General features: G+C 35.1%; 1 protein-coding gene across 3 annotated transcripts in view; it reads right to left on the bottom strand.

Annotated features, from left to right (window-relative positions):
* Positions 1–9791: 9791 nt before the first annotated feature.
* The window catches only part of LOC147071352 (uncharacterized), a 139388-nt gene continuing 124795 nt past the window's right edge, over positions 9792–24384 (bottom strand). For all 3 annotated transcript variants that reach the window (XM_085948337.1, XM_085948338.1, XM_085948339.1), the window contains one exon: positions 9792–10768. In XM_085948337.1, the coding sequence (XP_085804463.1) occupies positions 9902–10768 (867 nt within the window). In that variant the 3' untranslated portion in view covers positions 9792–9901. The remainder of the gene's footprint in view (positions 10769–24384) is intronic.

Genomic DNA, 24384 nt, shown 5'->3' with positions numbered 1-24384 from the left:
TTGCAAAGCCTAAAACCGTTTTAGGTCAAACGAGAGCACCAGCTGATGCGTCCTCACTCCCACTCGCAGTCGGAATACAGCAGTCCCACATCACAGCGCCCGTGTGGCTTCGCTCACCGTCGCGCATAATATTGTTGTCATGACTCATGACTGCACTTTATCCAAAATAATTAATAATTAGATAATTTAAAAAAATAATTTCTATGGTGTTTAATTGAATATTTATCAATATAGACTGTTTTTAAAAATAAAAAGTACCTTTATCTAATGATTTTTTATCTGTATAAATGTTTTGAAAAAATAGGTAATTTAAACTGATCGCTTAATTTTATGTCGTCAGTGAGTTTTTGAAGTTTCATTAAATTAGTGTGTCGTTGTCGTTAGTGTGTACATATTCATTAGTAGTAATATAGTATTATCTTATTTCTCGTAAGTATACCTGACAAATATAATCGGAAACGGTGAGATTTATTTACGTTAATATCTACCAATGGTTACATTTTTATACAAATTCTTTTCAATTTAATTTTGCGGATAGCGAGGTTAACACTGCTTACTGCGTTGCTGTTCTCATTTTTTTAATGGCATTCAGACAATGTTGCCGGTTAGATATTTAACATTATTTATTTACTTTCGCAATCAACCCTTACTATGCGTCGGCTTAATAATGGTTCGGGCATTTCATTTCTAGACCCAAATGGGGACCATTCGGGGGTGTAACGATACATATATGACTAGTTTTTGACACGTTATTTATTATGGCTTAGTTTACGCAGGGTTTAATTGAAATATAAAAATTAACCAACAGTCTGCTCATTGTAGTCTTAGTTAAATGAAAACAAATACGTTTGACTGACAAAGTTTAGTGTGCACTATTTATGGCGGATCTTTTTAAATGTTGTAATTAAAAATTAATTGAAAGGTACGCAGTGATTGTGTTAACAGTCTACCTCCACCTTTCGCCAGATCTAATAGTAATAGAAATTTTATTGTTGTTGCACATTTATACGAAGTTACTTACCGCCCTTCCGTTCTCAGTTTATCATACACCTATATAAAAAGGGAAATAAGTCTTAAATCACTACAGAACCAATTGGAAAATGAGCTTTGGATAACTGTCAATTTTAAAAATACAATTTTTAAGACTTATCTCCAAAGATGTTGTTGAAAACCTTGTGTAAAAGTGTGAAGTTCTCTTAAAATAACACGTCTTGTTAGTGGGTAGTATTCTTGAATATGGGCCTATCATCTGTAGTCCTTATGAAGTTTCCTATAAGCTTATTTTAGAGGTGTCCAGAAGGAATTTCTTTAATGATAAATAATTATTTTCCTTTTAATAATTCGTCAAACGATTACTTTCCGACTGCCTTTCTACAAGGCATGCTAACTTTTTACTATCTTGAATCTCTTAGGTCACTTCTGCGTGCCATCACGAGGCATGGTTTCCAGTTCTGGTGACCTTAAGAATTAAAATTTATGTGCGCCTGTCAATTACCTACGTGGTCGCAGCCTTGACCTATTCTGGGTCAGAACTGTTTCCTTCGGTCAAGTCTATTAGGCACCATTAGCGAGGGATGCAAGACTAGTCAATGCGCTGTGCATTTTGTTTTTGAAACTTTATTTTACTGTATACAATTAGTGTTTTTTCCTCTCTTGTGAGAGTAATATCAATTGTAATAGTGTAATTGTATATATTATCATGTTTCTTTAATATTTACATAAACACATGCTGTCTTTTCTACTTTCTTGTTATATTAGTTGATATTTGTAATTCAGATATTTTTATAATTTTGTATTTGTTATGTATTATGTATGGCGCATTAGCCAATCGCCGTAATACTCTTTTTCTAAATACTTAAATAAAATAAATAAATCTCATCTTGTGAACGCCCTGAATTGTTCACAATGTTTTGTTTCCTTAAATAAATAAATTATAGCTGACATAATCACCAAGAATCTTTTTTGCTACAGTTTCATACATCTTAGTCTTCATCTCTATAAAAAGGAATCAAAAAGTGACACCCATCACTGAGCAGGGAATTGTCAACTTAGCGGAATTAATATCTTTGCAATTTACCAACTTAGCCATGATTCATTCATTTGGTAAATGTGTTCAAATGTCATAATAGATAATAATATTATAGTGTATAAGACTCCTTCAACATAGTTAAAATTGATTACAGTACACTCTCAGTAATCCGCCACTCGCTTATCCGACAACAACTATAATCCGCCGTTATTTTTACTGGTTGAAAGCACAAAATCAAGCTCTATAATCCGCCGGTATGTGTATGTCAAATTCAGTAGTCCGCCGCATGCCAATATTATGACTTACGACTCTTATGAGCTGTCTGCCGTCTAGCCCAGTTCCGTTGACCATTAAATTTAACCTGAGTTAATAATATTATCGTTTACTTTCAGTTAGTCCCATAGGTTAGTCCGGTGTGTATTCTAGCAACTGACGCATGTGTTTTTATTCGTTTCTTCTGCCACGTTCTTTGTTTGAATAAGTTAACAAAATGGGAGTCTTCTCTTAAAACAAAAATTGGGAAATTTTACAAAAGATAGATAGCGGTGCTTCAATCTGCTACCCGGAACAGTTCGGTGGAGCTGCACTCGTACCAATCACGGAGGTTCTTAAGGCATGAAATGCGGCGCCGTCCTCTGCTACGCTTCCCATTGATCTTTCCTTGAATGACATGTTGGGGAATGATGTATTTTTGTCCTCTCATAATGTGGCCGAGGTATTGTAGTTTCCTGGTTTTGATACTACGTAGAACTTCTCGGTCCTTCCCCATTCGATTGAGAACTTTAACATTTGTCACCCGGTCAGTCCAAGGAATTTTGAGGATGCGTCTATACAGCCACATCTCGAAAGCTTCAAGTCTCCGTGACATCTCTTGGTTTAGCGTCCATACTTCCATACCATAGAAAAGAATTGAGAGTACATAACAACGTACCATACGCAGTCTCAGACCTAGGTTAAGATCTCGATTGCTAAGGAAGCGTCTCATATTGAGAAAGTCGCTCCTTGCGATCTCAATTCTAGTTTTTATTTCCTGAGACTGGTCCCATTTCTCATTGACCCATGTACCTAAATATTTATAATGGGTCACACGTTCGGTGTCGCTGCTTTTGATACTAGTAATAGTTTTGTTTTCTTGAGGTTCATTTTTAAACCATAAGAATTACTGACCTCATTAACCTTTTCTACCAGTTGATGTAAACTCTTTAAACTATCAGCAATCAGCACAGTATCATCGGCATATCGTATATTGTTAATATGTTTGCCATTAACCATAATACCCACCGATTCACCTTGTAAGGCTTCCTTGAAAATAGCTTCCGAGTACATGTTAAATAGCAAAGGTGACAATATACACCCCTGTCTTACACCGCGACGAATTTTTACCTCTCCACTGATTTCGTTTTCAATCTTAATATTCGCTGTTTGATTCCAATATAAGTTAGCTATCAGTTGAATGTCTCTTGCATCGATGCCTTTCTCCTGTAAGAGTACATTGCTAAAATGTACAATGTTGGTTGCCCGCCCATGGTTTAATACATGTAAGAATAAGCTTATTTAATTTAATATGTATAATTTAATAAATACTTATTTGATTTTGATTATAAAGAAAACCATTACATAGTTGCTAGTACAAATTTCTCAACAAAAACTATTTTTACGAAATATGTACTTGTTTTATTTTTACCATATTATTTTGTATGTACGCACTATAAACCGTTGTTTTCACTAATTGGACAGTTGTCTAGTTTTTGGGGTGGCGGATTACTGAGAGTGTATTGTACTTATCATCCTTTTTTGCTTACAGATTTAAGAATAGGCATATCTGGGTAAAAAAGTAAGTGTTTTGGGGCAAAATAAAACAAAGGGCTATGTATATATATATAATATGTATACTTCAACAGTAATTTTATTTATTGTAAAAAAATTGCCATCGATTGCGACATATTGGTTTGTCTTTCATCAAGTAACATAACACACCATTGTTCTGTTAATTATCTATTACATAATATTTTCACATCATATTATTATTTGTTTAAAACATCTGTGTATATTATATTATAATATTAACACACATAATAATCTCAATTCGATTTAATAGCGAAGTTTTGCACGGTATTAAATTAGGAAAAGTTGTGTCTCAACTTTCGTGGTCCTATACTTCACGAGGTAACAACAGTGATTAAACATAACCTGCCATATTTTACAAGAAAACAGGTACAAGAGGTATTCATTTACCTTGTTGATCATTTTAAAATTCATAACAAACTCTATTTATTAATTTATACAATCACATAGATTTAGGTCTTAATAGATTCGTTTAATTTGTCCATTTCATGTTTGTCTGTATTCAAATATTAGGAGTTTTATCAAAAACCATCATATCCTAACTTCAATATCGTTACGTGCATATAATAATCTAAAACAATAGGAAATATTGCTGTATGTGTTATTTCAATTCGAAGAAAACTGATCAGGATACAGTACGTAGATTGGCAAGCAAAAATGTATCCATATTATTTGAGGTTTTCACGGTTCTTTGTAGTATTAGGTATCTATTATTTATTACAATGTTCCCAATATAAGCTTTAACCACGATTATTATTAATTACTTACGCAATGGTCTGAATAGGTTTTATTTTGACAACAAGGGATCATAGAAATATTGCTTTCCGTAGAAAATTACGACCTATACATATTATTAACTGCATTTATTGCATTATTCTAAAACATAGTCAATTCCATTCGATTTCAATTCATTGTATGTATAAGTTTTAGGGAATTCTATGTATAATTTAATTTATTTAATATTTATATTATTAAAAAGTCAAAAATAAATAATTACTTAATACTGCACAGCATGGCTAAAAAAAACCATAATTCATCTTGTGGTATTAATTAAGTAAATAAATTGATTCATTTAAAATTAAGTCATATAAAAAATCAACCTTTGTAACCTTGAACAATAGTTTTAAAAAAAATGAGAAATAAAGTGGTTATTAGGTTTAGCCTTTGTTATTAGCTTCATATAGATTCTTGCCAGCTTGAAAGCAACAATAACAGGTTGTAAGATCACCATCCTGTCAACAAACCTCTCGAAGCCAAATACCCCACAATCTTGCGACACAATCGGTAAAAGATTTAATGTCTTGACTGTGATGTTCTGGAGGACATTGCACACATTGACATAATGTTGTATAAATCCCCCAAATTTGAGCGATACAGAGTAGAGCTACAGATATCTTTGAGAACAGAAATGTACCCTGGCATTGGGAATGATGGAAGAGCTCGGTAAAATCGTATAAAGTTCTTTGAGAAAGAGCCTGGACAACAGGATCCTATTTCAGAGGAAAAGAGGTGACATGACAGGGGGTCGCAGTCAAAGCCTCGGTAAAATTATATTTAAAAAAATAATGATTTGGAATTGTACGAGAATAATAATAAAGAACATGGTAGTAGAGTCTTTCGTCGATTCAATTCAATGAATATTGCCAAGAAAATGTTACAACAGAATAATAATGTAAAATCTATAATATTTCTCAGACTAATATTAGAATAAGACAAACATTTTCGAGTCTGCAGCTTTTCCACAATATGAAAAATTTCTTAACAATTAGCTCCATCCCGACATTCATTCACTTAAACATTTATTATGGTTTTGACAAAAGAGTTAATCTACATTCAACTATATGGTAATGATTGTGATGGTAATGATTGTGATGAAACTAAATTGACAGTTTTATTTTTGTACAATTCGCAGCGAAAATAGATAGTAATAATTAATACATATTGATAAAATTTAAATATCGTATTCAATCAAAATACACAACCAATTCTTGAGGTATTTCTTTTGTATAATATAATATAGTTGATTTATTATTTTAAAAAAAAAGCTGTTATGAGCGAGACAAATTATCGGATTTAATTTAACTAACTTTCGATTCAATTTACTAAAATTTTACATACCCTAGCACTTTGTGTGATTATTAAAAAAGTCAAAAAGAAACAAATAGAATTGCCAATGTTGCTTTACACGCTTAGCCGGGTCGTATATATAAACTCGTCTTGACTACAACACGTCGAATATGTCGATGTAATGTACCTCTACACACTGCTCAAATGCAACATTTTAGTATGAAAAAAACAGCTGGTTTCGCAAGCAACAAATTTGACTTGACACAGACTGCATGTCTCATATCCTTGTTGCGGTTACGCATGCGCCTAATTCAACCGTCAGTCTCACCAGTCGCCATATTATCTGCTACTCCCACCGGTTTAAATTTTTGTTGACGTTTCGAAAGGTTGCGAGTGTCACTGTCACATAGCTATGTGAGCGGGCGACAGTTATAACATTCATACTAGGTTTGATTTACGGCTGTGTTGAAGACGAGACGATTTTGTATGTGCGAAATGCCTTAATGTTTTGCTTCGGTATAATATCTTCAGTTTAAAGGAAAAGCTATTTTTAAAATATATCTTATGTTTTAATTACATTAACAATTGTTATTAAATTATTATCTGCAATATAATTGTAGAACCGTAATTCTACAGACTGATTAGTGATGAAGGTAGTCTGCAAAAAATTAAGATTATTTTTGAGTATTTTTTAAATTTTTCTAATGTTTATATGAAACTGATGATCATAATGAAATCCGGATAATAAATACATTTGAATAAGTTGTCCTTTAAACTAAAAATATTTTGGTAGCGTGTTGCCATATTCTTTCAAAAACTTGTGATGCTATGTCTTCATAATAGCCCAATCAATGCGAATGTACGCGGTCACAATTGTGAGGAGAGTGACATTCACGTTATGTGGCCATGGCCGGCAAATGTTCGCCATACTTCGACACAGTGTCGGGATTTCAACATGCATCATAGTGCCAAGATTTATCTTGCTCAGGCTATTGTGAAGAGAGCATTAGAAATAGATATGATACAATAAGAAAGGTCTATAGACTTTTTTTATACACATGGATCCATTGATATACTACTAGATGAGGAGTTCCCATACAAGTGTCATTTTAAAAATGTACCACAAAAGAGGATATTACGAATATCGTCTTATAATATTTCCTTGTAGGTATAATGCGTTAAGACCGTTAACATGGATACCCGAATTTCACCCGTATTGCCCTGGCTGTAAAACTAAATTTGCGTTCTGGAATAGTGACCCTAAACCAAAGCTTGCAAGCTACCAAAAATTCATGTCTGAGCGGACAGAGCAAGTCGTCATGCGCTAACTATTAGTTAGAATAAGATGCAAGCTAGATCGGGCTTACTCATAATTATTGCCAGGTCGTTTTCGAGACAAATATTAAGTGAGCTTATATCGAGTTAAGTCCGCTGATATTAAAACAGTAAGTTTTAACACTGGCCGAGTCGCTGAAAATAGGGCGTCATTTTAAGCATATGATTCATCCAGTAGTATATCAATGCATGGATCACAATATGTTGCATTAGTATAATGATCCGTTGGCAATCCTGAATCTAACATAAAGCGCAAAACAAATTGATTTGTCAGATAACAAATGTCACATTATAAAATTATTATAAATCTGTTTCATTTTAAAAGTGGAGCATTTGAGTTAATGAAAATTATCAGGTCTAATAAATAATTAGAGCTACAAAGACTTATTATGGACAGAATATACATCTTCTTTTATGAAATTCTTCACAAGGGAAAACTCTCAGAATGTACAGGACCGAAGTGACACGTTACAAAAATATCAATTATCATTATAAAGCGAATGGCAAGAAAATATTGGTGCGGAAACGGGCGGGAGGCTGCGACAGTTAGACGGACGGGTCACTCGAAACCCGGATAATATAATTATTGCTTATATATAACACACCTTCCGGGACGCGTTTCCATACCATTATTCTGTACATCATTTCGTTGCATTTAAACATCTCGTCTGCTCAAAGCCGCCCGCCTCGACGGGGAGGCGGGTCCTTCGGACAGATTGGAAGATTTACATTTCGGCAATGGGTTAATCTTGAATACTGGATAGCTTCGGAGCACTTTACCCGGGAAACATATTATCAATAAATTTTGCTGAAGATTCGTCCTATATTAGCTAGAATATTTAATCATAAAACACTACACATTAAATTTTTGCAATTTAAAATTCATAAATTTGACTTTCCAATTTGCAAAGGTTTTTTTTGTATACTTCTAAAATACATTTTTATCATTTTGAATAACAATAATGTATATTATTACGGGTAATGATTGTACAAATTTTGAACATCTAAAATGTGTGAGTGTTACATTTTTAATATTATTTTTTTTTATTTTGTAAATTGAGAGATTTGGTCGCAAGGTTTTCGGTTAATCAGAGGTGTAGAGTGGTCACATAAAAAGCGGAACAATGCAAAAGAAAACAAAACAAAAGAATGTCACATTTCAAGAAGAGATCCCTATTATGTCGCATAGTCAACACATCATTATAAAGACTCTCACTATTATTAAAACACTTATACGGGTTTCAATTGTTTAGTTAAATATTGGTCTATTTTGTGTTATTATATTATGTGTAATGAATGAGACGCAATAATTGTACCTTGCTTCCATCACTACACAATTAAATTTTTAAAAAAATCAATGTTGTTATACTGACTTGTAATAGCATAAAAGTTATTAATAATAAGAATTGAATTCATTTTATGAACAGTGTCAAAATAGAGTGGTCTCATAACGGTGCACTGACTATCACTCCACATGGACTGCGTAAATGTGACGTAGAACTATACGATAGAATAGTAAGAATTACTGTTAACGTATTTTAAATAATATTATTAAATCACAGCTCATCGAAAGTGACGCACCCCACAAATCTGCGTTCCGTTTACTTTAATATTATGTTTAATAAGAAATAGAGAACGATTCGCTATATTATTAAATTCGCTTCCGACAAAAAGACATTGCTCTCTGATAAATATTACTCGAAGGTGTATTTACGTATTCAAATTTATTATTGCGTTCGGGAGCAGCGCTTCTCCGAGACATCCTTCCGCACACTTTCAACATTGTAACAACGATACAAACAATTAATGAACGTCTATGAGGTAAAATTCTTCCGACTCCGCATCCGTCCGGCTGTCAATTTCAAATCGAGCACGCTCGCTCGCGCCCCCTATCCGTATGAAATGGAAAAGACTAGACTCTTTGTAATAACTTTTTTCATTTATAACATTTTATTTTATCCGTTTTACCAAAATATCGCCGCGTAATGCATCATTTTTAAAATATATCTCGATAGATCTAATCAATAAATTTATGTATATATAATATATCAGGGTCGGAGGCCGTTTCGGAAAAAATTATAGGGTGACGACTGTCTGGGGCGCCTGGATCGGGGCCCACAAATGAAGCGGCAAATTCGGCTAGACTAAGGGTAAAATTGAACGGGTGCTTTCAATTTGCGGTCGCGCCACTACGGCATTTTTGCAAAACGGCCACCGTCGCCTGTCCCTTTCACATATATAATTTAAGTTCACTATTTACCAATTGAAGTAATTATATTATTATAGTAAAATTTGTAAAAATTAATTATTTACAATATTATGTACAAATGAAGTATATTTATATCGTCGTCGCTTAAATAAAAACCTGTACAGGGAGCGGCTGCGTCCGCCGCGGATGAGCATCGGGGCGGCCCGGGCTCCGGGCGTCCGCCGCCTCTTTCGCAACCTTTATCCTACTAAAAATAATAATTCCCTAACAAGTATAGCACAAAAGTACATCACTCGCAATTCCTGCATTTGTTTTCTTAAGAGTAAAAATCGTCCGGGCCGAGCGGGAATTCCGCTCCCGCTCGGGCCTCACAACCTGAAGTCGCGAGGGGCGAAGGGCGGCGCCCTCTCTCCCCACTAACTGGACCCCACGAGGATGCGCACGAAGCCGTCGGGCTCCGATTCGGGCGAGCGGTCGTCGGAAGCCGGGGAGGACCACGCGCCCGCCAGGCTCAGGTCCACGTCCAGCCCCACGCCCCCGCCCTCCCAGCCCCCGCACGGCTCGTTGTTGTTGAGGGGGTCGAGGGCGGACTGGCTGCTCAGGCTGAGGACGGATCCCCAGTCGATGGGGCGGGCGCCCTCCTCTTCGCCGTAGCCGGAGTCGGCGTCGGGCAGGGGGGCGGGGAAGGGGGTCGCTCGGCCGGCGGCCGGCAGGGGAGGCTCCCGCGGCGCGGAGGGCCGCGGCGGCTGCAGACCGTCTCTCGCGGCCTCCTCGGCCGCCTCCCGCTCGGCCTCTCGCTCCATCCGCCGGAGCGTGTTGCACACGAGCACCGAACGCCGCAGAGAAGGATCGGCGGACTGGCGAAATCTGCTCAGCTTGAAGACGCACAGGTTCATGACCTTGAGCCGCCTCTCCCGGTGGCACTGTCTCGCGCAGCACCGGCGCCTCGGCCACCCGCCGCTGCCGAGCTCCAGGTAGGACTTGCCGTTCTCGGCGCACCGGATCGTCTCCTGCGGATAGCCGCCGGGCCACGCGCGGGCGTTCCGCCAGCACCCGCACTCCGCCCTGTCGTCGGCGGGCTGCGGGTGCGCCGCGTGCCCTCCGCCCCACGCCGTCCACGGCTCCCCGGGAACGGCCACCGCCTGCAGCCGCGCGAGGCTGCTCTCTTCCCATCGGGCCGCCTTGGCCCCCGGCCCTCCGGGGCCCGCTCCTCCCGCTCCGGCTCCCGCGCCGCCGCCGTTGCACATTTTCCTCTTTCCGCCGGCGCCCATCATGCCAGTGTTCTGAAATCGAGAGAAAAACTTTTTATCATTTTGAAAGATCATCGTGTGAAAATAAAATTTTGGGAGAACTATGAAAATTAAATTCGGGCGAACGATTCTCACCGTAGTCGAGCGATTTTCAAGTCGGAGAAAGTGAGCTCTTATCGCAATCGTTACCGGTCGAAGCGACGTTCACATTTCTTCGCCGAATGCCGCCCGACTGCCGACTGCCGCTTTCAAATCGCGAATCAACACTACGAACAAAATACTTACTACAGTCCCTCGAATATTGATAGTAAGTAATATTTAATTATGTGATTTTTCCAGATGCTAAACAGCATTACATATATGAATACCTACATTATTACTTGAATAATATTTTACAATAAATTATCTAGAGATTCTGATCCATAATTCATAATATTATTATTTTAGAACATAAGCAAGATAACATTTTTGAAACATTCAAATTATCGCGCGCTTTCGTATCTGTCAAAGTCGCTACGCTGTATGATTTGCAGATGGCAGTGCCATGCACTGGATGACAAAATATGACATACAACCACCTACTTTTGTTTTTGCTTTTACGCACAACCGAACAAAATAATGGTCTATTAATTTTTACTCTACATTCAGGATCGGTGTCATTCGATATTTTGTGGGTAAAGAATTCTGCTAAAATTTATATTATTTTGTAGCAGAAAAATATTATTATGACTAGCTTATATTTACAGTCACAGATGTCAGCATAGGGATACATAATTTGAAGATAATTAATTACGAATGTACTATTTATTGTCTATTAACTATAAAAATAATAAAATAATCATTATTATTCCATCAGAAAATATCTAGTAATAAGTATGTTTTCTGTTTCAAAGTCCTGGATAAAGTTTGAAATTCTAAAATAATTGAAACTGCAAAAATAATATTTTGATGTATTTTATTGGGTGTTAATAAAATGTAACATAGAATTTAGTATAGTTAGACGGTTAGAGGAATGTTATTAAATTTTATGTAATTTAAAATATTGTTTAAAAACTTTAAAATGACGTTTAAAGTTACAACACTAGTGACATCTATAGACAGGATTATGAAGCATGAAATTAACTAAAAAAATTAAATTATTTATTACCTATTGAAATAAATCTCAATCAATCGAAATCAATGTATCGAATACTATAAGAAAAATAAATATTGTTTCGAAAATAGACTGACAATTATTTTTTTATAAAATGAGCGTCCATCGGTGTGAATATTCCTACATTTTTTTTGATAATTACGTATTTTTAGGTGTAATTTCGTTTCATTTATGGTAAATTAAAAACATTATTATGTAGTATTAAGTCCACTTAGTGTAACTTTGACCAAGTGGTATTATACCTATACTACTAAATATTGTGTTTGTTCTTCTTCTTCAACTTCTACATCACAACAGTTCATCCATCTACCTACATGTTCAATACCTCAACTTTTGTGTCGACTACTCAACTTGTATAAATATGTAATAAATATCTTTTACTGTTTTATTGTCATTGTGATATGTTCGTTTATGCATAACCATTCATATGTAAAAGTAAAAACTAATGTAGGTACCTACGTAAATTTTGTGTGTCAAAAATAAATGGAACATTTCGGATATTATAGAGAAAGTTGAAATAAATCGTTGGGGGTTGAAATACTTCTTATAAATTAGGATAATGTGTCGGAATAGATTTAACTATTTTGAATCTAATGTTGCAAGTTTTTCTCATTTCAACGGTCTCGTCTTTGATACAAATTCCGATTTGTTGTTATCATTTTTGGCAGTGATATAAAAAAATGTTGAGAGGTGGGGGGAGGGGGTCACGACGAAGAAGGCGTCGATTGTCAGTTGCATCGAGGATTCAGAAAGCTGACGGCGTTCGCAACCTTGAGGCCGAGAAGTAATTGTTTTTTATTCCCAGCGAGTTGATTGTAAGAGCGGCGGCGGAGGCAAGGTCGCGACGCAGAAGGCTGGCGAGAAGCGGCCCGCGAGCCGCCATCATAGGTGAACCGGTGAGCGGCCTTCGGCGGCGTCGTGGTGTTGCCACACGGCGACACGCCGCGGAGCCACCGGACAAGCGACCGGGTCGGATCTGACTCCCTCGACCGGCGGTAAATTCGAATAATATACATAACCTCAAAACTACAACACTGACACCCAATCGTAGTGTCCGGAAACTTGTACGTATGCATTTCGCCGTATTATACTTCACCGTGAAATGTTGTATCGGAAATATATGGCCGTATATCAAAGACCATCCAACTTCTTTGGGTCGTATAGTAGGTAGGTACTGACATAAAATCCATGTCTAAATAAAACACGGTTCTTGTCGGTTTACACTTTACAGGAAGCCAGCAGCAAACAAATTTTTAAAATAGCCAATATACTGGATTATTTGTTAGGTTAGGGTTAGGTTTTCATTCTTTGAATTGAGAGTACCTACATGAGTTTTGCCAAAATCAGCTATGAAAATTGAATTAATGTTCATATTGAATCTAATAAAAATGGAGACCGTATAGTATACGGTTATCTCTTTTCGATAAGAAAAAAGCTCACGGCGAACTGTGCCACTGTGAAATATTGTACGTACATGTAACCGATAATATTAATGTAGATTTTTCGCATTTAAAAACCCTGCTTCGGGCATCATTTGAATTATTTTCATTTGTATAGGTACGCTAAAGATCCTATTTAATTGTATACATTGAAGCCGGTGGCAAAGAAGCAAGGAACGAATAAAATATAATAAATTCCTATAAAAAATAAGATAACCTGTTCCCATCTTTTGGATGGCAATAAAAATCTATACTCCGATTAGTCAGTCAAACTGAAGTAAAAATTAAATTGACCAATGGAAACGCATTAAGTATATTATACGAAATGGAAATATTAAGCGGAGAATATAGAAATCCAGCCTGTTATGAGACAACACAGCATACTGGCGCGAAGTCAAAAACGAATCGTCGGTGAATCCAACAGCATAAAACTAGAATAGCAAACGCGTTTTGGATTTTACGACGGCTATTTCCAGTCAGAAAGCAAGTTCAGACATATAATAGCAAATAGTAGCGGACGGGATAATCAGGCGAACGCCATATTCCTGAGCAGGAATTGGTTGTTGGCATCACCACCGGACACTGGTCCTAGAGCAATGTCTCACACATTTTTTACAGGAGCTCGGACTTTCGGTATTATAGCCCCACAATTTGAGCCTATCTTTATATTATTCTAATCAAGTATTAATAAGCAGCATAATGAATGTCTTAAATGCGTTTGATAAAAATTTGATTTGTCGCTCATTGTTTCAAGGCATTGTTATCCACTTTCCTTATCAAAATGTCTAAATGCCATGCGTAATATTTGTTTTTATATAGAATCAAAATAGCTTTACAATTTAGTTTAAATTCAACCTTAGAAAAAAACGCGTCGACTGCATTAACTGTATATAAAACCATACTGTAACAAGTTATCGTCAAAAATGTAATCTGCTATAGGATATTATATTAATTAACTTATAATAAAATCAGTTTAAACATAAAAGGTGTTTATATGAAAATGATTCCACCGTTCCATAACATCAAGTATCCACCATACAAGTGTCCACCTAGTAAAAATTGGCTGGCAGTGATTAGGATAATTATTAAGTCAAGGATCAAGTATAAAAATTAAAAATCAAGAATCTTGTGTTTGTAAAAAAATCCTACCTAATAGACAATTTTAATTAGATACCGAATCACTAATAATACATTCAAAAGGCGTATAAATCATCAAAACTGGGTAACGTATTTATTAAGATATTATGTATTTATTTACCTATAATTTGTGTGCAGCATATTGTTGCAGCGTTGATTTCATATGGTGTTATTGGTGGTGTGTTTCATGCGGTGTTTGATTACTAATTAATAATAAATTATAAAAAATGATAATTATTGATTTTTCCAACGTCTCCAGATGGTTCGCAGTTAGGCCCACTAGGCAGTAACACAAAACTGTAAACTTCGATGGTGATTTGTCAAAAATGATGTTTGTTGCATATTGATATAAATGGTAATAATTTCGAAGAAATATACAATCCAAAATCTTCATTTATGAGCATGCATTCGAAGATAATCAATAACTGGCACTACCATCGTAATTCGCAATTATTAAAATGAAGGGTGTAGCAGTAGAAGTAGGATATACAGTACACGAATAATCCGGTTATAATGATATCTACTAAATAATAAAACAGCCTATTTTTTAATGTGTGTGATTCCACTCAAGGGTGAAGTTAAACTTATTAATGACGATTGCAGTGTAAATTATTTTTTTGAAACGTTTTTAAATACGAAGAAAATATTTAAGTTACAAACAAAACCTATTACATTTAAAGTTCATTGATCTGACAGGAAAATTCATTTCACTTGTTTAACATGTTCTATATTTAAAATTTGTATTTATTTTGTTCAGAATCGAATACCTACCTACTCACACATGACGTCCTGATACTTTTTAAATATTTTATGACAAATGGTCTCGCATTATTTCATATCTTTCATGCGATTGTATACTAGGTACAGCGACAAAAGTTATACTTAAAAAAATGCTAAAATATTTTTGAATGCAGAGACATCGCATCGCGTTAACATTTAAAATATGTTTTATGTGCTCGATCAAAAAGCGGTGCTGGTGCGCTGGGATTGCAATAAAAATATAATAAATACTCTTGGCAAAGGAACGGTGCCCGCGAGGCCTGCATAATATCATTATAACAACGTCAGTGGCGAATTTAGGGTGAGGCGAATTTACCTCACGCTTCGTCGGCTGTCTTCGACTGGCAACAACTAGATTTTTTGGGCAAAAAAATAACAGCAATTTTCACGCAGAGGCGTATCGGTGCCTCGCTCACTATTTCAAACTAGATAAACTTAGTCAGTCAGCAATAATTGACAATAAATTGTTGTGAACTTCTTTTTATCCATTTCAGAGCATGGGCACGGCACCCCTTGTCTATCCATTCATGAGTTGTCCGCATCCAGGAAAATTATCAGACGTCGTTTCGTGATCATCGTTCCCGCACACAGTTCGTCATATATTTTCTGGCATACTTGCGATGTGTGATAATTAAAATTTACAATCTACGGTTCTGCATCGACAATTATATTTTGTTACCACCTACATACGAATAAAAATTCTTATAAACTCGATTTAAAAAAATGTTAAATTAAAAACGTCAATGTTTATATACACTCATTAGACAATAAATATCAGCTACTACTTCTGACGTCACCCATTATCTTAAATTTCCAATTAGAATAACTAGGCATATAGGTACATAGAAGCAGATGAAGAATGTCGATATGCTGGAGTGACCAAGTGGAAAAACTTACTCGGAGGGGAGCCTTCACCCTGTAATAAGAAAAAAACAGACGACCACAAGGTGATGCAGAAGGTCGCTGAGAAGTGGCTTTATTTAGGAGTGGTAAAAAGAAGTGAATTTAGAAGACACTAAACAATTTAGGCGCAGGGACGTTGGTACTATGTAAGTTCCAGGACTCAAGGGGCATAGATCGATTAAAAACTTGTTCATTTTTACCATGCCATTAGCATGGCCGTAGGACGGTTCGTCCCTTTTTTGAAAAAGGAGAGAAGCTGTCAATTTTTCGAATTAGTCTCTAGCAAACTATGTAGGTATTTAGTAGTATTTCTGTAAGTATAAAAACACTCACATCGGTTGACAATTAACGCAAGTAGACATGTTTGCGCTCAAAACTACGAGAAGGTTCAATTATTAATAAACATGAATGGTTTTGTAAAATATTTAACCATACCATTTAAACATGAAATCGTAAACTATTTATTTTCGTTTTATAAAAGTAGGGGAACATTTTAAGTAAATTCATTCAAAGTAGGCAGTGTTGGTATAACATTCATTTAGTAATTATTTTAAGCCTGACAAATTTAATAACCAAGGGTAAATTTTATACTGATTCTAAGTAATAGACTTTTGAATACGGTTTTTCGCTTTGATGCAAATCCGGAAACTTGGCAAACTATATTACTATAGTACATTTTCCTGGTTATGAATAATTAAAAACAACAAGATTCCTAGAAATGCCCTTTTAAGCCACAGCGCTTTGACATTTATTTTTTCATTCATTTTAATGTAGTGAGCATTCATTCCATTTAATTTTAAAATTGAATGCGCTATATTTTTAGTGAAAATACAACATTGTAGAATATAGACAGGTAGTCGCACATTACAATATTTACATTTTGACCATTATAATGTAGAATTCAAAGAATAACTACAAATATAAGTAGTCTTATAAGTTATTTCTGTTATGACTTTTGAAATTATTTTGCAAGCGCATGAAACATGGTAAAGATAGTAAACTCCACAATTAATATTAACATCGATCAGTTGTCATTCCTTTATTCTTACATACACAATGGCGCCCATTTTTATATCCATTATATACGGTTTTAGACAAATTTTACATGATTTTTCAACAAAATAAGAATGCCGAAGTGTATGTGGTGGCTGCTTATCTACTGTCACTGTTGTGTTGATTGTGTTTTTATATTATGCCCTGTGGATTGTCAAATAAATATAGCAGTAGTGCGAAGTCCTCTGCAAATGAACTACCATTGCGAAGTCACTTGTAGCTAATTGTAAACCTGTGTGTAATAAAGTGAACCAGTAGTACTTTTTTTGCTTTAATTTTATACATTTAGATTCTATCTTTGGGAATGGGACAACTGGACGCCAGGACAATTGGGCGCCGCACTATCAAATGAAATAATTAAACGTTCGTTTGATGATTTTATACACAAAGTAGACGAGGAATTTTCTATCAGTTTCTATCTACTACTTGGTAGTTTTAATTCATTTTGCTCTTATCATAATGTTTTTTTATTGCGAGAACTCTTGTCATTGGAACTTAAACGTATGCACAATTCAATCATTATTTACGTGTGCATATTTAAATTCTCACCAAGTATTAAATAATAATATTAAATATATATTATATACTTAGTGCCTATAATTCACGAACGTCTATTTATTTTCGAATTTCATTCGATTGCGTAGCGCCCAGTTGTCCAGGCGCCGAATCGTCCTAGGACCTAGGTCCTAGACCCTCCATCTTTATAGAAGAAGGTTTTTTCAACAAAACCAATTACCACTTCACACAGATTATCCTATCTACAAGCTGCTTATTGAGTCCGAATTGTATCCTTACCTCTATCGAGGTTTAAGGAAACTTTAAGACAATATTATTTGATAGTTTTCCACCTGCAGATGGATTCGAGAGCGGTGTAATCGTCCGCCGTTTCATTATTGAATCGTCTCATAGCATAAGAATGTAAAATATTGTTGGTTGGCAGCACAAGCAAAGCGGAATAGCTACGCAACAGCTATTCTATCTGCTAAAGTTCGCTCGCTCGCCGGACGTAAGATATCATAGCGGTAAATATTTTGAAATACCTAGACCCGAACCAGAATGATATTAGCTACAAGCTACAGCGAATAAAACTTATTACAGTACCGACACCAACTTCGGCTTCAAGCTTATATCTGAACATAAAGGCTCGATGAGACGGTATTCTCATCTTAATTGCATACACTTGTCAACTTACAGAATGCTGTGAAATTTTAACGTAAGCGTGAAATAAATAACCCTTCTTCTTCGGGATTTCATGACTGAGGATCGTGACGCGGATGATTTTACTGACTGACAGTGTTTTCCGCAGGTTGGATTCATCTCTTTCGGGTATCAGTACATAGCCCGAGGCATTCTTGATTTGATATATCCTGTGATCTGTAAACCTGACTGTCATACTCCCTAACGGTTATAATATTGCCAAAAAACAGAAGTCTCTCTTGCAATAGGCTGTTTATGGAATCGTTGGTTCGTTTGGCTATAAATCTATACTTATCCACATTATGAATGCATATTAGTCATTTTTCTTTCTCTTGCCTTCACCGCGCAATGCATATAGCCATGGTCCCCACAAATAGGGAGCTGACAACGCTCTAGCCGGGGGCCCAACGTGACGGCTTGACTAGATACACAACAATTTGCTCTAATAGTTTTAAAAAATCGCCTGCGGCGCTATTTCAATGTTTTAATATTAAGATTTTAAAGTATGTGGTTGTACTATACCTACAACTACTACGAAAATACAAAAAAAATCGTTAAAAATACACGGTTTTCGCTTAATTTTATCATGTGTACCTCGGACACCATTTGGAAAACGCTACTTGTGACTCTTGTGAGAGTCACACTCCTTTTGACCTTAGCTATAGCTATGGGGCCCCGCCAAATATAAAAATCTAGGGGGCCGCTTCAGGATACAATGTCCATGCATACAGTTTCAGGGGCATAACAATATTAGGAAGTGATCTTACTAGACGCACTTTGTCATATTTTTCCTCTTCCAAATTGATTGCAGTTTCAACATTGCTATTTCCCTCTTGATATCAGTCTGATATCCTCATACTATGTCAGTGATGCTCGAGGTAAACATATTCGCTAACCACCTCTATATCTAGCAGCAGACTGGGTTGTGGTACAATATCATTACAATCTTTAACGTCCAGTTTCGTTTTGGATCTAAAAAATAATTAATATGGATAACGAACTATACAATATACCTAATACGTGCATAACTAGGTGATCTAGTATGTGTGGGATTCAACATTAGGTGTATTAACCAATATGTCGCAATATTTTCACTATAAATCATTCGAGAAATTAATAAAAACCATCAGAAAATATTTTTATGCATGTGGGAACGGTTAGAATATATACCTAAATTGCACGTAACATATTTCGTCGTTTCACAGTTCACCATAAGCTGTTGTACCGGAAAGGGTTTCCCGTGTAGCATTGCAGACAGCAATGTTCAAATTATATTAGATTCGAGTTTACTATCAAATATTTCATAATAATGTTGTCATTATGATTGAATTTTTAATTTACTTGCCTACTTGCTATTGTCTTCTGTATTTTGCTTGTATTCCGGTGGTTTTAATTACTTACATATTTTTCAAGTATTTTATTTAGATATGAATTTAATCAACACAATGCTATACGGCCATATATTTCATATACAGCAGTTTACGCTAAACTGTGATACGGCCAACTGCATACATATAAATTTCCGGACACGTGTGGGGATATCTATATCATTCTACATTAAGTCGATTTCAAGAAATATTGAATAGTGTTCTAGAGCATCCCAACAATTTATTGTTAAAGCAGAAACGATAAGAACAATACTTTCATACTTTATCGACTTCATTAGTGAGTAGGATTGTTAATGTTTTGCTGATAACTAATAATACATATTGATATCATCAATACAATGCTTGATAGCAACATAAATTATATCTTGGTTCACTGTTTACTATATGGGTAGGTACAACACTCGTATAATTTCTTCTTCAGATGCTGAATCGCCAAGAACATAGAGAAAATACAAATTTAATCAACTATGTCGAAAACCTTCTTCTATAGAGATGGATCCTAAATGTATGAAATTGATGCAAAAAAAGAACCACTGGTTCACTGATTAAGTTAGCTGCAAGTCACTTCGCATTGGATGGTCGTTTGCAGACAATTTCACACTACTGCTATGATATTTATTTGCCAATTTGCATGTAGTATAAAAAGACAATCCGTCACAATGAGTACATAATCAGCCAATATTACATATTATGACTTTTTTTATAAAAGCACTCGAGTAAATAATAATAACAATGACAGCTGAACGATGTTACTATTTGAGGTGTATACGACAAATTACAATAATTTTGAAATTCAGAAAAAGCTGTGAAATGCAAGACCGTACCACCTATGGGAATTTTTCGATTGGCTGTTTGGAAAAACTAAAAAATCATTTCCATTGTGGCTTTGTTGAAGGATTTTTTTTGATTGACTGCTCGATTTTCGGAGAAGAATGTATCGAAACTAGTTCTAGAGAAATCTAGAGAAAATTTTTAATACGCTGTTCAGGCGTAGATATCATAAATTTTAATGAAATTTATTATAAAAATTGTGTGAAAAAATATAACACGTAATAATTCATACGTAAACATCAATTTCCACTTTATAATATTATGTTGATACCTATCGTAGGTAGGTAAAAATAAAATTCAAACATCTACAACACAATATTGCACTAATGTTGCCAGGAAAAAAACAAAAGTTATTGCAATATACTAATAATAATAATATAAAACTTTTTCGATCATAGACAAAACGCTAGCAGCCGGCTGTCAGTGCGGAGAATGGTTCACAAAAAAATCCCCAGAGGCGCCCAACGACGTGCGTCACTGTCAGTTTGGCCAGCAAAAAGACAAGATAAAGAAACCAGTTGCATTTGGGTGCAATATTAAAATAAGCATAGTTATATTTAGAAATTCGCATTGCATAATACGAATGAATAGTTGGTTGAAGCTATCCAGAAAGTCGAAATAACATTATACTGTCTAATCAGTGAGTATTGGGATCGCCGAAATAATATTAAAATAAAAACATTGACTGTAGAAACACTACGATATTATAGTTACATATTTAGAAAAATAAGATAATTTGAGAATTTAGATCGAATACCTACTATGGTTAGAGTGTTAGACACTAAATAAAAATATAACTACATATAATATTAAGTATTAAATTCATTGAATAACCACTGGTATTTCCATAATGTTGTAAACGTATGACAGGGACGTATTGTTTTGAAATCACCATACAACCAACCAGTTGCGCAGAATTTACGTAGGTATTTATTTACCTACGTCCTACGGTATAAATAAACAAACACGACGTAGTTTTGAGTCGGCCGGACGTAGTAAGAAGTAGTTTGTAAGATGTTATCCGCCGTAGATGGATAGATATAGCTGAGGACGTACCCGGAATATTAATGAGGCTCTACGGTGTCATCGTAGACGTTTTAACCTACGCTACGACGGTTTATTGCGAGTGCGACGTGAAGTTTGCATCGTCCGTCGACCAATCACAGCGCGTGATGTTTCCATACAAGCAAACTTTCACCGGATGTGCTGAGACGTCAACGGCGCGAATGCGTTTTGTTTTTCGTAAACTTTGCTACGCTACATAATATTAATTCGACTATCGGAATCCAACATGCGTACCGAATTAAACAGTTGAACTTCGACAATAACAATATAGTTTCATATTTTAGGTATAAGAATCGATATCTTGTCTTCCAGATTTGTATTTGATATTCCTCCGAGATTTGGACGGTGAAAGCAAGAGATAAACGAACTGAACACATTGGACATCAGCAAAATCCAAATTCGAGACAGTTTTTCCTCGCTTTGCCTGCGCCGGACTTTTTGGGTTAGATATGATATCTATACAAAGTCCGCAAGGAGGATGACATATAACGTGTAAAAATTCGTGGTATTTGATCGAGTTGGATTTCGGAGACGACGATGAATTAATAGCTCTCAGAGGTCAAATCATCCGGACCACAATCTTTAGTCATGACTCCCACGATATTCCAACGAAGAAAAAATTACACGTTTAAGAACTTTCATTCTACGTTTCCAAATTCCATTACATGAGACATTACATAAATATATCTGAATGAGAACGGTCAAAGAATATTGTTCAATTCCAACAGTGAAACCATGGGCGATTCGCAGGTTCATTGGTATTCTTTGCTACAATGCTTAATAATAACAAAACAATATATTAATTGCGATTGGTTTTATCGTAGCCATAGTGCCACTGTAGAATGATTCCAGTCTACATAGCGCAGTAGTTTTAATACAAATCTCATTTTGATCTTCAGAAGAGACTTTTGTTAAAAAAAAATCTTGCTTGTAGATATATCGTCGCTATAGTACTTGTTTTCCGAATAGACCAAATGTCGATTGTTCAGGAAACGAAAAACAAAGTTCCCTGTCTTTAATTTAAATATCAGTTTATATATCAAGCACTCTGTCTCCTTTTTATGATTGCCACATTATCCAAGAAGAGATTTGATGAATAATATATTAGTATAATTCATTAAACTAAGAGAAAATACGTTTTATTTACAAGTAAGCAATGTGGATATACGGATCATTCTCAGCGCTGGCTCCGAAAAGTGGATATTCGGAATAAAACAAGGACATTCGGAATGTAAGACCGTAGCGTATCGTTGCATGGACCACGGTATACCGTGTGGTCAAAAAGTACAAACTTAAAAACTTAATATTTATTTACGTAATTTTTAATAAATTTACTGATAGGTACATGATTTTTTGTAAATAGGTGATCAAGTTATATCAATGATCGTTTTTACCTAATTTAATAGGTAATTATAAAATATGCCATTCACCATTTTCTGTTTACAAAATTGGGAATCAACATAAAATTATATACCTAATTATAGTTATAAAAAATCTGTATCCATAGATTTACGTAATAATAATGTAGGTAGTAAAATTTTCCTAATTTCTATATTAAAACGGTGGCAATGATATTTTTATTGGTCACAAATAATGCTTCATTATGGATTTTAATCGAACTTGATACAATTAAACTTATTACAAACCATATATTGCATATTAGGTATTATGTTTTATTGGCATGGAACAAAAAATAGGGGCATGTGTTATTTAATAACCATTGATTGCGAATATTCTATCCTGAGTATAATATTATTATATAAAATATTCACTCACGAAACCAGAATTAATCTTAATAGATCGTACATTTACTAAAATATCTATTGGATAGCCAATAGTATTATAATTATACTTAATGAAAATACAATCAAATGTACTATTCAATGGAAATCCACAAAAAAAATAGGTATAAACATACATCTTATTAATAAATGAGATTAAATATTCGCGTACATTTTAGCATGAATAGATAAAAAGTAAATTAAAAACAGAAAAAGTTTTGATTATAGACATTAATAATAATTATTTTTTAAGACAGTAGTTACCGAGTCACACTGTACAATTCGTATGACCGTTGGGATATTATCTCTGTTTCTCAGTACAAAATACAGTAATTTAGGTTAAAATACTTACTTCCATAACTCTGCTGTACGTTCAGAGCGAACTGGTGATGTACCAGACAAGATTGATAACCTTAAATTTGATAAATTCACTATTTAAACGATAGAAACTCAAAATAACACAATAGTACTCAAAATCGCGCGCTTTGAAAGACGAAAAACAGACATCAGTCACATATGAAGTGAGCGACATTAGAAGTAGACAGCGCTATATGAAAGCGATATGCGAGAGTGAGACCGAGCTATTCTATTTGACATTCGGAAAAAAAGCACAAAGCAATCGTTGCGAAACATGGCGTATTCGGAGTTTTTAAAAAAATATCTCTGTTTCTACATGAAAATATACAATTTTTATAAATGATTTCGGTGTAGTTAGACAAAAGAAATATAACTGCATTAAAATGTCGATTTTGACAAAAATGGATATTCGGAAAACAAGTACTATAGCGACGATATGTTATCAAAGGGAATCTATTATCTACACAGATATAGAAATTTATACTTAGCACAATCGTTACAAGTATTATATACCTACCTATTACCCGAATGGTTGAATATTTTGATTGTTTTACAAGTAATCAGC

This window comes from Rhyacophila brunnea, unplaced genomic scaffold (genome assembly GCF_057557595.1).
Source record: "Rhyacophila brunnea isolate RB1 unplaced genomic scaffold, BYU_Rbru_1.0 scaffold_20, whole genome shotgun sequence".
Lineage (NCBI taxonomy): Eukaryota > Metazoa > Arthropoda > Insecta > Trichoptera > Rhyacophilidae > Rhyacophila > Rhyacophila brunnea.
This window is presented reverse-complemented; position numbering and strand designations above follow the sequence as displayed.